We start from the raw sequence: 17,195 nt of genomic DNA, 5'->3' as shown, positions 1-17,195 counted from the left end.
TAACTAATTAACTGTCTTTTTCCTACTCTTAAGGAGTTTTCTTTTAAGATTTGAGCTAAGTTGGACAGTAGTCAAGCCCATTGTAATAGTGTACGTGATATTGGGATATAGACCTACAAATTAATTTGTATTTGTAATCAGGTAAGTGTGATTTTTTTCATGTTAATCTCTCATAATATCATCAAACCATATTCCAAAGTAGCTAGCTAGAATTATCAGCACTTTTTTCTCTAACAGTTTCAATTCGTCTTTTTTTGACAATACCTGCAATTATGTGACTCTGTTTTAGCCTACATAATGTATAATAATAATAATAATAATAATAATAATAATAATAATAATAATAATAATACATTTAATTTGTATGGCATTAATAACATAGAACACACAACATAAAGAAAATAATAAAAATAATAATAATAATATGGGTTAAGATGAAAATGCCTTCCTAAATAGAAACATTTTTAGGTTTTTCCCTATTTGGATTCCATATTTTTCACAGACGTTAAGAAAAGAAATGTAACTTATAATGTGGTTATTAAGTTTGTTTGCCGATTGTAATATAGGTGTTGTTTAAATCTTGTTTTTTTCCTTTGTGCTTGTGTATGTTCTTACATTTTTGAATGAGTGAGCAAAAAAAAAAAAAAAAAAAAAAAAATCGTCGACGCAACATATCGCGAGACTTGCTGGAGTCAACTCTCGATTCCCTTTTTTGGGAAAAAGTCAAAACCGTTCAACCAGCTGCTGAAAACAGATCGACCACCTTTAAACTAATTTTCACTTTGAATTCACTTTTCAGACAAAGTTTATGTAGTTTAGCAGCGGCTGTAATTTGTAGCTTTGTGTGCGTCAGTGCGTCAAGCCAGTAACGGTCGTCACGTCGGACGTCAGCTGGGTGAGTGTTTTGAACCGACGAGCTGTTGGGATTACACTACAGCGGAAACCGTAGCCAACTTGGTAGCTATTTTTTATATTTTAGCCACACCTGCATAGCATGTGAAAGTCTTTATGTCAGTTCTATTTCGGGACAGCTCCACTAGCCACACCACAGTCTCGAAATATTATGTTAGTGGTGTTGTAACCTACCTAACGCTAGCAACGGTAGCTAATGTTAGCTAGGTCGGTATGCTAACACAGCAAATCGTAGGTTGGTTCAGTCTGACAGAAGCGTTGACGAGATTGTGTACTGAAATGTTTAATATTCATTCAGCTAGTTAACGACATCAGCGATCATCCGCCTTCGTTTATGTTCAAGTCGACGGCACACTAAGCTAGTTTGTGAACTGAGAACAGCTAGCCCGTGGTGTGCTAGGGAGCTGATCAGTGGACCGAGCTGACTTGTTGATTTCGCCATTAACCAGATTATGAACGGTGAAAGATCCAGACCGGACTCCCCCCTGTACGGGTGATGGCAGCGCGTCTGCAGTCATATGACAGTAACTCCAGTGACACCGAAAACTGGGAACGAAACGCAACAAGCCGACCTCGCAAACTCTGCAAGCATTCGAGGTGAGCCAGCTGAGGATCTGTCAGACCTCCTGGGAAAATTTCAGAGCAGTAATTTAGTGTGTCACCTGTGAGAAGGACAGGACTTAGCCGGATTTAAGATTAGTTACTCATGTGTTACTAGAAATGTGAACTGTTAGTGTGGAATTAAAAGTACAATTAATTAGGTTTCAAACGTATCAGAATATAGACATATCTGATAAAACCGTAGTATGAAGTCAGCAAGGCTTGTGCAGGGGTAGGTATCAGAGAGTAACTTCAGAAAGTACCATCATGATTGATTGTCCAAAGGAAAGGCTGGGCAACATGACAATACATACAGTGAGATGATATATATTTGTCGATGGTCAAAGATTTTGCTAAACAGTTTGTACCAAGATAACTATCTAAATGGTTGTATTAAGCCTTTGGTGGTAATGTTTTGAGCTGCAACAATTAATCAATTAGTTGCCAACTATTAAATTAATTGCTAACTATGTTGATAATTCATTCAGAGCAATTTTTTAAAGAAAAAATGTCCAAATTATCTGGTTTAAGCTTCTCAAATGTGAATAGTTTCTGGTTTCTTTGGTCTTCTATGACAGTGAACTGAGTATTTTGAGTTGTGGACTGTTGATGGGGACAAATGAAGACATTTGAAGACCTTGGGCTTTGGGAAAGAGGGATCGACATAATCGATTAATTGAGGAAATAGTCAACAGATTAATGGATGATAATCGTTAGTTGCAGTCCTGTATCTCAGTGGTTGTATTAACCCTCTGTGGTTAATGTTGCAAATCAATTAACAGAAATATCTATGATAATATTTAATGATCAGGATTGTTGCTATCAATGTTTGTGATAAAGTTCCTTAAATGATCCGGTATATTTGATACACCGTATTAGCCAAAATCAAGCATCTATTTCATTTTTTTTTTTAATCTATAAATTATTTGTCAACTGTGTCTCTGAAAAATGTGTTATATCATATTATGTCTAGTCATATACCAGTGTTATAATATCTGTATAACTGAAAATTGAAACATTTTCCAAACTGGCCGCAACACAAACTGAGTATTTATTTACTGCATTAGGAAGGTTTGTTACGTAAAACACAGTAATCTAGTCTACAAATAAGAACCAACGTGTATCAAAATGTATCAAGACTTTTTTATACACATATACACGTGACATCTTGTGTCAGTCATAACCAGCTATGATCATAACAAAATATCTCAGTCTAGTTGCTGAGTGCCAAGTTTAATTTTGGTTGTGGGGGGTATTTCTCTCCCCTCCCTTTAACTAATGTGATAATCCCGTACTAATTTACCCTGCAAGGTCCTTTTCCTGTAGTGTTTTGCTGCTGAAGGAACAATATAAAGGCGGGGAGGATCACAGCATAGAGTTAACATAAAGAACTGAGACTGGTGTATTTGGTCACAGGCCAAGGGGAGTTTACCTGTGATGTTTACCTGTAGTCAGTGGGTGGGTTTGTATTGAATACACGTTATTCTCCTGCATCTGTGCCTATCAATTAATCAATTTCTCCCTTTTGTGAAATGAATAACTGAAACCAATTTGATCAGTCAGAAATTAATCTTAATAGATTTATGTTTCTAACCTATGTCTTCTGGTGGTTTGGCGATATTTTTGCATTTGTCTACTGATACTTCCTTCTGCAGTTGTACTCACAAGCAGTGTGTTGAAGCTCAGGCGTCTCTCATTTTGTTTTATGTGTCTGATTAGACGTCAAACATGACGTCAAAGATGTGATGGCAACATGACTTGACTACATTTTTAGTGCATGTGGCCTACTCTTATTACAACCTTACAGCATGTGTTAGGTCTGGCTGTTGCATACTTGTTAAAGGCCTTTCACGTAACCTTGTTTGAGTGAATGTATATCATGTAATGTTTGGCATGATTTACCTTTACCTGGGAATAGTTGTGTAAACAAGATGATAAAAATAAGTGTGACAGCCCTGTTAAAGTATAAGGGAAGTCCCATGATCTAGTTGTTTTTTATGTTTTGTTAACAGGTGCACAGTAGTAGTGTGCCTGCCAGTCATAGGCCCTGTTTACACCTGGCATTAATATGCGTCTCAGGTGATCAGGTGTGAACGCACCCAAGATGCATTGAGGATGTATTGAGATCCAGTCACTCAGACCACATTTGGAGGTGGTCTGGGCCGCATGTGGCCACATTCATTTAGTAGTGTAAACACAATATGTCCTGGGCCACATTGAAGGACTGCCAACTCAACTGACATCCTCTATTTTCCGGCAGACTAGGCACAGGAACTGCATCGCTGCCTCCCGATCTGAGAGCCCTCCGTCCAAAGCTGTGTTCAACTGGTTTGATAACAAGATAAACAAATGCATTGTTTTGTTTTTCTGCTTCCCATTTTTTCTGTTTATCCCGTTCTCCTAACCCGTTTTCCTCTTCAAATCGGCAATTGGATTAGAAATGAAACCAAAACCAGAAAATAGCTTGATTTTTGTTTTTGCTTTTCTGTCTAGGAGGACAGCTGCTTGACTCCAAACAATTTCATAGTATGATCCTGGACTTTGTGTATGTAACAGCTGACCTTTTGGATGTGTAGAAGAACACAGAAAATTAATTAACATAAGATCCTGACCAATCCTGTTGGCGTGTCAGGAGATTTATATAATCAATGAAGTTAGGCTGCTGTACCTCGTGCGTAAATGCGCACAGCGTCTCTCAAGGGGAAGACACAGCTGTGGGGAGATTACTGCATACAACTCTGTATTTGTTATATATATATATTTATTCAGACGCGGCACTAGACCAAATCAATAGGATGAGCACTTGATTTTCGTGAGGGGTCACACAATGCATTGTATATTTGTTTACCCTGTTACCAAACAAGTTCAACACAGCTTTGGACGGAGGGTACACGGACCCCTGGTCCTCCCACCGGTTAAAAACAACAACAAATTTGGTCTTTGCAAACAGAAATGATGTAGGCTACATGTTTATTTGCATATATAGCGGGGAAGTGAGATCTGATCACAAGTGGTCATTCAAGACGTGTGTGGAGATGCATGTTAATGCCAGATGTGAACAGACATACTTAGAACTGTCCACTTGTGATGGGATCACCCAAGACTCATGTTAATAGCAGGTGTAAACAGGGCTGTAGTAACTCTACAACATGTAGAAATGAAATAAAAATATCCTGCAGCCTTGAGAAAGAGAAAGGAATGCTGAGTATGCTTTTGTCTTGAAAAGCAGCAACCAGGCCCGCGCATCTCGAGTGGAGGCAGAACAGAGGAAGATGAGCCTGCATGGTGCCAGTGGGGGCTGTGACCGCTCACGTGACCGCCGCCGCTCCAGCGATCGCTCCAGGGACTCCTCACATGAGAGAGAAGGCCAACTCACGCCCTGCATTCGCAACGTCACCTCACCCACCCGCCAACACAACAGTGGTGAGCATGCATGGAAAGAATAGAGGGCTTATATGGATGTCATGTTAGAGGTCCACAGCTCTTGGCAGCTACTGCTGAGAACAGCTGACTGTATTTATCAACTTACAGCTCAGACGTGGTTTATATCTCTGCTGGTTTTGGCTGTGAATGGATCAAGTCAGCATTAATCCACCTGTTTTTTTGTTTGGACTAAGTCATATTATAATTAAATTTTCTGGATACATATTTGGACTCAAACTCTGACTAGGGCTCTTTCCAGTATAATTTTTTTAGATTGGATATTACTAGTAATTGGCCTTTACTTGATGGTCAAAGATGGTACCCAGTCTGGTTGCTGGAGGAAGTTTTGCATAAATACAAAAACCTCCAAATCATGCAACCAAATGAGAAATTCAATAATTAGGTAATTGCTTGTTTTTAATAAGATGTTTTTTGAACACTGCCCTTGGCGAGTCATTGTTCTGCCTGTCTGTGTGTAGACCGTGAACGAGATGGTGGCCCATCATCGAGACCCAGCAGTCCTCGGCCTCAGAGAGTCTCTCCCAGCGGCTCCAGCAGCAGCGGGGTGGTGAGCAGTCGCAACAGCAGTCTGTCCAGTACCGAAGGCACCTTCAAAAGCTTGGGAGTTGGAGAAATGGTTTTTGTCTACGAGAATCCCAAGGAGGGAGGAGCGAGCGCCACTGTTGGCAACCGAAACATTAGAACTTCAGAGAGAGTCACTCTGATCGTTGACAACACACGCTTCGTAGTAGACCCTTCCATCTTCACTGCACAACCCAATACAATGTTGGGCAGGTACAGTACACACTGAACATCATCAGTCTCTGTCCTTACTCAGTACGGCTACAATAATTTAAAGTGTTTTACTAATTAGTAATGTATAAATTACATATATATACTTGTAATGTGTGTGTTTATGTATGTATGTTTATTTATGTATGTAATGTGTGTGTTTATGTATGTATGTTTATTTATGTATGTAATGTGTGTGTTTATGTATGTATGTTAAAATTTTCTTTTTTTATTTTCTGTGATTCAAAGAATAAACCAAAACTGCTTTATTTCAGAATGTTTGGATCAGGAAGAGAGCATAATTTCACACGACCCAATGAGAAGGGGGAGTACGAGGTGGCGGAGGGAATCAGCTCAACGGTTTTCCGAGCAATTCTGGTCAGTGTCACTCGGACTTTCTCTCTATTAATTAATGCTCAGTGCTTTTGTTAAATAAGTTTCTTGGTATTAACTGGCTCATGAAATCAACACATGGGCTACAAAAGTGTTGGTCGTTTTTCCTCCAGACTCACGATGTGCAAATGGTGGCAGGAATTTGTTACAGTACAAATGGTTAAATGATAATTCCGGTTTATGACAACCTGGGTCTATTTTTGTAGTTTTGGCCATCTTTTCTGTTAGTTATGAGTACTCACCAAACTCATTTCTGGACCTAGGAACACGGCAACATTGCTGTAAGAAATTGATTGATTCATCCTGATCCAATACGACAGTATTTAAACTCTGGACTATTCTAACAGACAGGATGTGTTTTAAACCTGTATGATCATTCCAGCTATTCGTGTTTCCTGCCCATGTTGCTAATCTAAAACAAGCAACTACTGTACAATATTACCAATACACAAATGCAGTACATTTCATTTCATTGTATTGCTTGATATTTAGTGCCTGACATAGACATGCACATACAGCTGATCTTATGACGGTTTTAACCTTACATTTAAGATCTGCAACCTAACCGACGCTCCAAATCTTGCATTATGGATGCACTTGATTTTTGAATGTATGTTTTATGTTATGAGATAATAGACTGACACAGTGTTTGAAATGACTGTCTTCTTTATGATTTCTGTCTAATTGACAGGATTACTACAAATCTGGGATAATCCGTTGTCCTGATGGAATCTCCATCCCGGAGTTGCGGGAGGCGTGTGACTATCTATGCATCTCCTTTGACTACAGCACCATCAAATGCAGAGACCTTAGTGAGTATTTCCTCTGGGGTGTTTTAGCTGTTAGTGCGATTAAAGGTGGCGGGGTGAGTCAGAGTGAACAAGAGAGAAGCACCAGGCTGCCATGTCACATTCACCCTCTACAACCTTGCACAACACAAAACATGTCTGGCAGCTAATGAAGCATACAATCACAAATCCTCAAGCACTGCTTATTGTAGGTAGAAATGTTTTCCAAAGTGTTCATTTATGGCCTCTAAGGGGCAGCAGGACCCACTGAAGGTTTTACACAGCACAAAATTAAATCAACTAATAAGCCATTGACAAAATAAAAGAGCAAATGAGGGATACGAAACAGGGATGGGGGTTTTTCAAAAGAGGGAGCCCACCAAGTATAACCATGGCTGTTCCTCATGTTTTTGCATCATGTTTTGTCTGTTTTTTGATGCTGTTGATGCTAAACAAATAACAGTGCTGTTATGAACTGGTTCACATCTTCTCAATAATATTGTCAATCTTTTTGTTATCAGGTGCCCTGATGCATGAGCTGTCCAATGATGGAGCTCGGCGACAGTTTGAGTTTTACCTGGAAGAAATGGTTCTGCCTTTGATGGTGGCCAGTGCCCAGAGTGGAGAGAGAGAATGTCACATTGTAGTCCTTACCGATGATGATGTGGTAGACTGGGATGAAGAATATCCACCACAAATGGGAGAAGAGTACTCACAGAGTGAGTACACACTAATACAGAATATGGAGACAGTCTGGTTTGTGCTTATTCAAAAGATAAATATGTGATAACGAATGTTGTTTTTGGCTTTTCTCTTTGCAGTCATTTACAGCACAAAACTGTACAGATTTTTCAAGTATATTGAGAACCGAGATGTTGCCAAATCAGTTTTAAAGGAGAGGGGATTAAAGAAAATACGACTGGGTATTGAAGGTAAGTTGAACTTTACAAAGATAAATAATGATGTCTTTAATCTCTTGTCAGCGGAGACGGCCTCTGTTGAAATTTACATTTTTTTCAGACAAAACAGAGTTTGAGATGCCAGCAGCAAAATTTTTGTAGACAGAAAAGAAACAAACACAAGCATTATAACTCATAGCAGGTGCATTATGTATGAGCTGCACTGACAGTAGTGCTTATTCTGTCCAGCAAGGCTTTTCATCAGACAACCATCATCCAGAAAGTAAGGTTTGTTGAAAGTGCCCAACTCAAACAAAAGGCATTCGGAAGGAATCATTCTAACTAATAGTATAGTGGATGACCGAGGACAATAATTTCAATAATGGATATAACACAGAAGGCTAAAGGTATGAGGCTTGTTATCAAGCAGAAGGGATTATTTTCATATGGTGCGATCGGTTGTAGCATGTTAGTAAACTGGAGTTAACTAGGGACAAAACATTTGTTTAATGTATCACAATAATTTAATATGGGCATTTTTTACCACCTCATTTGTCTGGTTGAGCCTCCTGTCTGTGTCTGTTACATAAGGATAAATGGCAGGGAAAAGTTTTGCAACCATTAATATTTATTGGGTTTTCACCTACAGTGCAGTAAGTGACTTCTGCTCTTCACTCAATAAGAGTCGTCCCTTTATTGAGGTTTTGGTGTATTTTTGGTAAACAAAATGTTTTAACTGTTTAACTAATCATTTATCCTTCGGTAGGTTATCCTACATATAAAGAGAAAGTCAAGAAAAGACCAGGAGGTCGTCCAGAGGTCATTTACAACTACGTCCAGAGGCCCTTCATCCGCATGTCCTGGGAAAAGGAAGAGGGTAAAAGCCGCCATGTGGACTTCCAGTGTGTCAAGTCCAAGTCCATCACTAACCTGGCGGCAGCAGCAGCGGACATCCCCCAGGACCAGCTGGTGGTGATGCACCCTGGCCCCCAAGTGGATGAACTGGACATCCTACCTAACCACCCACCTAGTGGGAATCACTACAGCAACAACTACAGTAACGAGCCTGACGCTGATGCACCTTCACCTGCTGTCTGAGGACACACTGGTCCTCTCTCAATGCCTCTGCCCCTCTCCTATTCCTCCAGTCCCTCTCCCAGCATGCTGCAGCATGGAGCGCCAGGGGCACCATAACCATATTGCCTTGACACCTCCTTTGCAGCCTTAGAGCCTCAAGAACCTGGTTGACTGTAGAAAAAGAAACACGACGGACATACGACTGGTGGAAGGAAGTATTCAGTTATTTTCATTTGTTTTTTACTTGACCAAAGGAATTTATTTTTCTGTTTGGAATAAATTCAGCAAAACACTTATTATTATTATAATTATTATTATTATTATTAACATTATTATTTACAATGTTGTTGTACCTTAATTTGATGGTTTTGGCTGAGCACTCTTGTAGTGTCACTGTTTTCTCACTGGTTTTATTTCACTGATGATGATTTTGATTTTCTTGGGAAGCCTAACTACTAAATGTGCTTTGGAGGGAGAGTACAAGACATACCATGGAGAGAATATGACTTCCTGGTCATGCAAAAAAAAAAAAAAAAAAAATTCAGTCACCACCACTCAGTGTCATGATCTCCAGGTGAACTCCTCTCAGATGTCTTTGAATCTTGTAACGGGGTATGTAGTCATTGGCTGGATCTGATATGTGATGTTACGCTCCTCCCGCAACCAAGATATTAAGCAGAGCACAGGCTGTTGTGGTCAGAATCTTTTTGTGCAAAGCTTGAAATTGTTGTTTAAGAATAAAAGTTAAAATCATGAAATAAAGACATCAAAATAACGTTTGTATATTGAATTCTTGATTGTAAAGCCTGTTTCAGTCAGACAGACTCGATGAAAGTAATAAGTAAGACCAGAATTCTCCCAAATATGACCCCATGTCCAACACTTAGTGTCCTAAACATATAAAATCTTTAAATATACATTAATACCTGATTTATTATCATTTAAAATTGTAAAAAATTATGCCTCTGGATCCCTGTTTCAGTAAAAACTTGTTTACAGGATTGATCGCTGACAGTAGCAGCGGGAGCAGGTCACTGAAGTCCATATGTGTTAAAATTGACCCCTGAGGGACTGAAGAAGTGAGTCAACAGTGATGAGATTTAAATTTTTGTATTTGTAATGGGCTTGACAGTACAGCAACACAATACAATGCTCAAAATGTCTATTAATGTAGCTTGATATTATTATTATTACATAATTATTTAAATACAGAAATGATCATCACTGATTTAAACATTTACATTTTAATTTCCTTCTCTCTGGGGCGTCGTCCTTTGCTGCAGATGTCCTCTGTCATATTATCTATGATGATAACACGCCGGCAGACATACAGGCTACATAATCTATAACATCAGCTCCTAGTAGATCTCGACCTCCCTCAGTCTGTCCTGTAGACTGAGCCTCTTCTGCAGCCCCCAGCGCTCCAAAAACATCCTCCTCTGATGTTTTAACATCCGGTGCTGTTGAATAGTCTCTTCCTGGCTCGTCTCTTTCCTTCTCCGTCCCTTTTGCCATCAGATTTTCCAGAGTTGCAGAGGCCTCAGATACTCTGTGGCAGTTTGAGATCACAGTGGAGATGTCCATCCTTTCATCAGGTGCAGGTAAACAAATAATATTTTTAAGGTTTTAGAGTCATCAATTAAACAAATCTACAGTATCTTCAAATGTTTTATTTCTAACGTTTCGTTCATTTTGCTGAATTATTAGGCCATGTAAGGCATGCATTTAGTTTCATGTGATATAAGATGTATCACAAGTGCCAAGAGGTGGTGAATGATGACGTGTTAATATGATGAAGTGAAACTCTTACTGTAGTTACGTAGAAGCTTCAACTCTGGGGACTACCCAGTAAACCAGTATGAATTCAAAGTCATTTAACATTGAACGTAAAGAGACTAAAAGTTTCCATAATATGACCCCCTGCCCAACATTTTAAAATCTTGAAAATTTACATCAATACTTGATTTATTTAGCATTTAAAATCGTAAAAAATGTGTTGGCGGATGGTTGTACCTCTGGATCCTCAACAGTTCTTCTGCAATCATTTGCCCAGTCTTCCCAGTGCTTTTCCTCACACCATCAGCAATTCCAGGCACTGTGTGGAGGTCAGGCTCTCCTGCATCTGCAACAAGTAGAAGCAGTAAAATGTGTTATGTGATGTTTTGCTTTGATGGTTGAGATTAAACACAGATAGCAAAGGATAGGACTGTGTCACTGTCACCTGGCGTTCGTACAGTGATGCTCTTCTGTGGGGAGGAAGCAGGCTGATGGTAGCTGTTCTCAGCTCCGTAACCTGCAGGACTGATTTGTAAATAAAGAAGTGAAAGAATGAGAAAAGAGGCACGACCACTCATCGCTTCACCGATCAAATATTTTACTCAACAGCTTAACCTACAGCAGTCAGACAGTATCTTTGCAGATATCCTGCATCTATTCAGCCGGCAGCCACTAAAAGCAAAACCTTGATTCCTATTCAGGCCTGTCGGGATGATTGGGACTGATCATGTTATTATTTATTTATTTTCATACAACAAAAACATCTGTAAAAATACATATAAAACATATAACATCATATGAAATAATATTACTCTAATTTAACCCTGTGCAGGAATGGTAATGGAAAAAGAAAACACATTAAACACACTTTAAAATATAACAAGAAAAAGCCAAGAAAGAAAAGATCTAGTAGATTAAGACAGCTGCACTTACGTGACTACAGTATTGGTAGAGACAATGTATTCCACCTCTTTCGTCCATGGATTCAAGAAACTGAACCAGTGGCTTCTAAGTGTGATAAATGAGCCGTCTTTTATTTTCAACTTGTAGCAGTTCGTATTGATCCTCTTTCTCATCTGCAGCACTTAGAGCAGACAGCGACAGAGGAGGACAAGGACATGTAATGGATGTACTGTTCAACAGATAAGATGAACTACATGACTATCTGTATTTCTTTTCACATAAACCAATGCAGTTTCTATTGTACTACAGAGATGACTGCTGCAAAGCACTGTAATTCCACCAGAGCACTTTAAAAATCACAGCGCGTGCACAGTAATCTTTGGTTGTGGAGAGCTGTAGATATTTGTAATACCATCATGTTAATATAACGTTGGGAGATGCTTACCTTGCCAGTGACATTTTGCTAAATGAGCAATATCATCTTCGTGAAAGTATTCATAAAATGAAGTTCCCAGCAGCTCTTGAGGGAGATAAGCCAAAATAGCAGTGGCCCTTAAAAAGAACAAAAAACGTTCCTTCTTTTAATATATTTTGGTGATATTGGAGAGTAAAATTTAAGCACAATAAGCACTATCTGAAACTTGAATGATAAGAAGTATTTCACGTTTCTAATGTGGTGTTCAATGTATATTAAATGTCTCACCTTTGATCTACAAAGACAAACTTCCCGTCAATAGCATGACGTGAAACAAACTCCATCGGCTTGACCTTGACCTCACTCTGCATTGGCTGAAAAACAGCGTGTGGATGCAGCCGACCAACAGCCACCAGACAGCTGGAGTTACATCCGTCACTGTCAAGCTCGTTATTTTCATCCAAATCCACCTCAGCAGGAGACCAGCTTTTTAAGTAGCCAGTGCTGTGAATGGTGCAGAAGCCCTTACGCTCTGCTGTGTAGGAGGGAAAAATGTGATGAGAAGCATCAGAATTTAATTAGGCGGCACAACACACTATACTAGTTCAAGGGAAGCTGCAGATTCTGTGTAAGTGATGCTACCATTTGTTTTCACGCAGGTGGAGGAAAAGTCCTCATCATCTGTATTTAATAGGGGTCGGTTGCACTTCATCCTGCAGAAAAATGAGCGTCTCACCCCAGAACAAAGTCTCAAAGAACATGGGTTGATGTCAGTTTTCACAGAAAGACTGCCTGTAACAAAATCATTTAGATAAAGTTAACAACGTAGATAATAACTTGTGTAATTTTATTGAACTTACATGATACAAATAAAGTACATTCCAGTACCAAAATGTAGGCAAAAAGACAAAAACTGAGGTGATATGGGGGTTGCAGTATTGTGTTTAAAATAGACATAGAAATAATTTACACTGAATATTGTTTTTAATTGTTGGGTAGCTATTAAATATTTTGAGGATAGGATCATTACTGTGTAACAAAGCAGAAGTATTATGAAGTGGTGAAATTATATACAGTATTTATACTTAAGACTTCAAAAAGATACAATATTGCCATTTAAGCTTTATTGATTATCTTATTGTATTGGATTAGATTATTTGGAATCTATGTGAAACTTAAATATTCACCACCATTTCTATGTTAGACATGTCTTTGGTTGAGCCTGCATGCACGCAGCCATACGAAGCAACCACTGAGGATTACTTTTTGCGTTGATGCATCTCTCTCTTGGTACGGTATCAGCTGAGGACAGTTGCTCCTTGACCTTCGCAATGTCTTTAGGATGCAGGTAATCAAACAGGCTCTGGCCAATCAGGTCATTCTGGAGAGAAAAGGCAGGAGTTGTTATTATACGAGACCACATTATACCAATCAGTTAGAAAATGTACTCTTGTAAAGTCATATGTGGTTTACTGAAGTAAAGAACAGAACCAGGTCTTAACTTTGTAACATTACAAAACTTCCAAACAGCACTTACCTGGCTATAATTCAGGATATTGTCCACTGATTCTGAAACAAACAGTATTTTCCCTCGATCACAGTCAACGACAAACAGAAAGCCATCAGCTGCCTGTAAAGAGCAGATGAGGGTCAGACAGAGAACAGATCAAGGCCAAGAGGGTTTTCACAGGGAATATTACAGGTTATAAGATCTAAAAAATTACTAAATCTGAAAACCACGCAGTCACAGCTGACCCTAGGTTTATAGTTGCACAAAACTAGACTGTATTCTTGTGTATACACTATAACCTCTAATCAATTTATTTTCAGGTTTCAGTTGCAGTGGCAACAGGGGCAACATAGTGCTGCAGAGGCCATTTTCCTTTGAAATTTCCTTCAGGTCCTTCTCAAAGAGATCACCCTGGATTTCCAAGCCAGCAGGGAAGTAATCCCTTCAGCATTTTCTCGAGTCTCCCACTGGTGTCCTCTCTGGCAGTGTGGCCTGGAGCACTTCCAAAGGAAAGTGTCCTCACAGGCAGCAAAAACACTTTTGCTGGCTCCCTGTGGTGTGAACTCACATTGGATCTATACTGCAGTCTTCCCAAATCTGTGAGGACCTCCTATCTGCAATCTTAAACTTTCAGTTTGTACACAAAGTTCATGGCTAAATATGAGTTGCATAAGAGGCTGAGCGGTTAATTGAGACCTTGCTTTACCTCCACAGTTAGATAAAATGAGCCTTTAACTAGCTGTAATCTCACAATCCTTGTCATTTTTACCCTCCAAAACTGCTAAAATACTATAAAGTTATGCTCTGTGATCCAACTGTGAACAAAAATTCACCCCTACACCATGACTTTTAATACAATGATGAAGATTTGACAACATAGTGAGAAAAATAAAATAATTAGGCCTTTAACTTCTCTATCTGGGACAACTGATCCTCCCTTAACGTAACCGACTAATCCTCCTTCTTCCTGGGAGAAAACCACAACCTCAGGTTCAGACACTCAGGCTTAAAGGTGCTGATTCTTATTCCCTACTGACCTTCAAACCGCTTCAATGCACATCTTGGCCACGGTCCAATGAGGGCTCTAAATTTAACCCTCAAATTACTCTGACCATGAAAGAATACATCACAAATAATAATACTGTCGCCCCACCTGACAGCACAGTTCAGCACTGTATTAACTGACTGGAAAAGTTACAGCACAATATCAAACAGTATCTGTGAGGATGTCCCAGTCTCACACGCCCGTTCTAAATGTTCGGACATAGCAGTTATCTGCAGGCAAAAGCGGTACTGAGATAAAATCTAATGCACTTGCACACCACAAAAGACTAAACAGAACATAATGTTTTGAAAGATCTTTTGTGCAAATAATATGTTTACACGAATCAGCTTGTACCAACGCAACAATAAGTGGGCATTATTTATCAAGAGAGGCAAATCAGGGAGAGGTTTCGTGTCCTATAATCTCAACTCAAATAGAAGCGACTCAAATTACGAAGGAGATGTAGGCTGTTGGGTTTTTTTTTCAAAACTTAAGAATGCAATCTGCTCTTGTAGTTGGCACTAAAGTGGATGTTTACTTCCATGCATAAATTGATGAATACAGTAAAAGTGTTAAAACTTTGCACTCTCAGCAATACCATGCATACAGTTTTCATTTTGAAATCCACAATGGTAGACCTACCCTTTGTATTAAGTGTTTTAGCTCCTCATTGGAGAAGAACGCAGGTTTGTGGTTCATTTCTGTGTAAAATTTGGCAGTAGAACCTGTTTTTTTAGAGAGAAAATATCAATCAGCTCTTTAAATATGAATCAACTTCGATCAGTGCCTGTAAAAAAAAAGATTTCTCTCACTTTGTAAAGTCTTCATGTGTTGGACCGCCATACGCAAGACTGATAGTTTGTCCAGTTTGCAGGTTTTAGTGTTGCATGTAGGCACTAATGATGCCAACTCATCTATGAAGCTGTTCATCTTATCCCTGCGTCTCTTCTCTGTCTGACTATGAGCCTCCCTGTAACACAAACAATAAAGAGATCATTTCCAATCTTGTTTCCAAACTATCATTGTACATGTGAAAAGAAAAGCAGCTGGGGATACCTGGCATTCTTATCATGGCCTTGCTGGTCACCACACTTCCTGTGCAAAAACATAGAGCATGTTATGGTTGATTTTAAAAGACACTTTTCTGACGCTCAGTTCAGATCCGCAAGAGGGATGGATCTGGGTTCCAATGTCTATGACCAAATGCTATCCTCTTTAATAAATTTGGGCTGATAGTGTCCAATAGTCCATCACTTTATCTTATTTTTCACAAAGAACAAAAACATAGTATGTATAGTACTCTGATATTTAACACATATTTTACCCCACAAAAAAGTTTTTTTCTCCTTGCATATATCTACATTTTCCTTTAAGAAAGACTCAACATAGTTAGTACAAAGTTTAGTTTCTATTCAGTTATTCCTATTCAGCTTCAAGTGGAGCTGAAGCCTACATGCACAGGTTGAAAGGCAGAGAAACACACTGGTACTGCAGCCTGTTGCAGGACTAATAAATAGACAAACAAACACATTCACATCTTTGATTCACCCACATTAATATCTCTGCATTGTGGGAGGAAAATGACTTTAACATGCAGGCTCCATAGAGAAGAGACCAGAGCAGAGATTTTAACCTAGAATCACATACTTGCATTTATTTCTCTATATTTTGTATTTATTTGTTTGTTTTACTTTGCTACAAGTAGTGTTTAGTTTTTAAGCACCTGTAACTCTCTTACATTGTGTTGCATTTTCTGTTTGTGAAGGATAGCAAATAACAAAATGTCACCTTACACTCACTTTTAAAGAAATAAATTACTGTGAGATCAAGATTTTTTTTATATAAGACACAATATTTTTCTTTCAAAGTATACAAACAATGTCATATCTTCTCAAGAAATGAATGATGATGATGTAAATGACTTACTTGTATACAGCAGAGCTGACTTTCCTTTTGCGAGACTGGCTCATGCTGGTTGTGCCAGTTGAGCTGCTGATCGGGTTGGTTGATCATGAGGATGTGAACCTGCTCATCGTAGATGAGAGGTCCATTCTTTATCCTGCCCACGATCCATAAGGAGATGGCTTTATGGAAGTACTGAGGGTATTACGTAAGCTCAACTTTAGTCTGAATGTGAAAACTGAGCACCATCAATGAAATTCAGATCTAATCAAGGACAGTTTCAACAGCTGGTGCTTAAAGCGTATGAGACCCAGAGGATTTCATAGAGGCAGGGGCTCTCCGCACATCTCATTCATCTGCTTCCTGATAATACACACACCTGAACAAGGTATCTGAGAATCAGATATACAAAGAAAACTGAACCTCAATCAAGATATGGCAAATCCCTTTAAGATAAGCCATCTTAACTTTATAAAATAAGATTAGATAATCAATTGAAAACATGTTTTGAGAGGACATGTACAATATGCATTTCTAAACTAAAGATCAAAATCAGCTTTGCATAAGACGTGAAACATCTAAGACATGTGATAATGAACAGGACCTGATGTAACTGTCCTATTTAAGGGTCCTTGTCAGATGTAATTATGTAAAAAGCTGCTGTTCTGCAGCAAGTTTTATACACTTACAAGAAAAGTCTTCTCTTGAAGTAGAAAATGAATTTTAAAAAATTACAGTATGCTTTTGAAAATTGTCAGAA

The 17,195-nt window shown here is 38.9% G+C and overlaps 2 protein-coding genes across 7 annotated transcripts; one reads left to right on the top strand and one right to left on the bottom strand.

The window, feature by feature from the left end:
• The first annotated feature begins 695 nt into the window (after positions 1-695).
• On the top strand, positions 696-9,659 carry btbd10b (BTB (POZ) domain containing 10b). Of its 6 annotated transcripts, none has more exons than XM_042419186.1 (9): positions 696-895; positions 1,362-1,509; positions 4,739-4,935; positions 5,415-5,730; positions 6,003-6,105; positions 6,812-6,932; positions 7,430-7,627; positions 7,730-7,840; positions 8,574-9,659. In XM_042419186.1, the coding sequence occupies exons 2-9, from the start codon at positions 1,409-1,411 to the stop codon at positions 8,903-8,905; spliced, it is 1,479 nt and encodes a 492-aa protein (XP_042275120.1). In that variant the 5' UTR covers positions 696-895; positions 1,362-1,408; the 3' UTR covers positions 8,906-9,659. The 6 variants fall into 6 exon arrangements, with proteins under 6 accessions (XP_042275120.1, XP_042275136.1, XP_042275154.1 ...); XM_042419194.1 differs by having other exon boundaries at positions 888-957; positions 4,742-4,935; XM_042419177.1 differs by having other exon boundaries at positions 888-957.
• Positions 9,660-10,186: 527 nt separating this feature from the next.
• arntl1b (aryl hydrocarbon receptor nuclear translocator-like 1b) lies at positions 10,187-16,538 on the bottom strand. Its single transcript, XM_042410738.1, has 13 exons — positions 16,460-16,538; positions 15,590-15,628; positions 15,346-15,503; positions 15,176-15,258; positions 13,516-13,608; positions 13,242-13,359; positions 12,621-12,770; positions 12,267-12,513; positions 12,009-12,115; positions 11,594-11,744; positions 11,106-11,185; positions 10,898-11,006; positions 10,187-10,469 (listed from the first exon to the last, which is right to left on the bottom strand). Exons 1-13 carry the CDS (start codon positions 16,501-16,503, stop codon positions 10,187-10,189), a joined length of 1,662 nt encoding a protein of 553 aa, XP_042266672.1. The 5' UTR covers positions 16,504-16,538.
• Between the last annotated feature and the right edge of the window lie 657 nt (positions 16,539-17,195).

Source organism: Thunnus maccoyii, chromosome 1 (assembly GCF_910596095.1).
Source record: "Thunnus maccoyii chromosome 1, fThuMac1.1, whole genome shotgun sequence".
Classification (NCBI taxonomy): domain Eukaryota; kingdom Metazoa; phylum Chordata; class Actinopteri; order Scombriformes; family Scombridae; genus Thunnus; species Thunnus maccoyii.
This window is presented reverse-complemented; position numbering and strand designations above follow the sequence as displayed.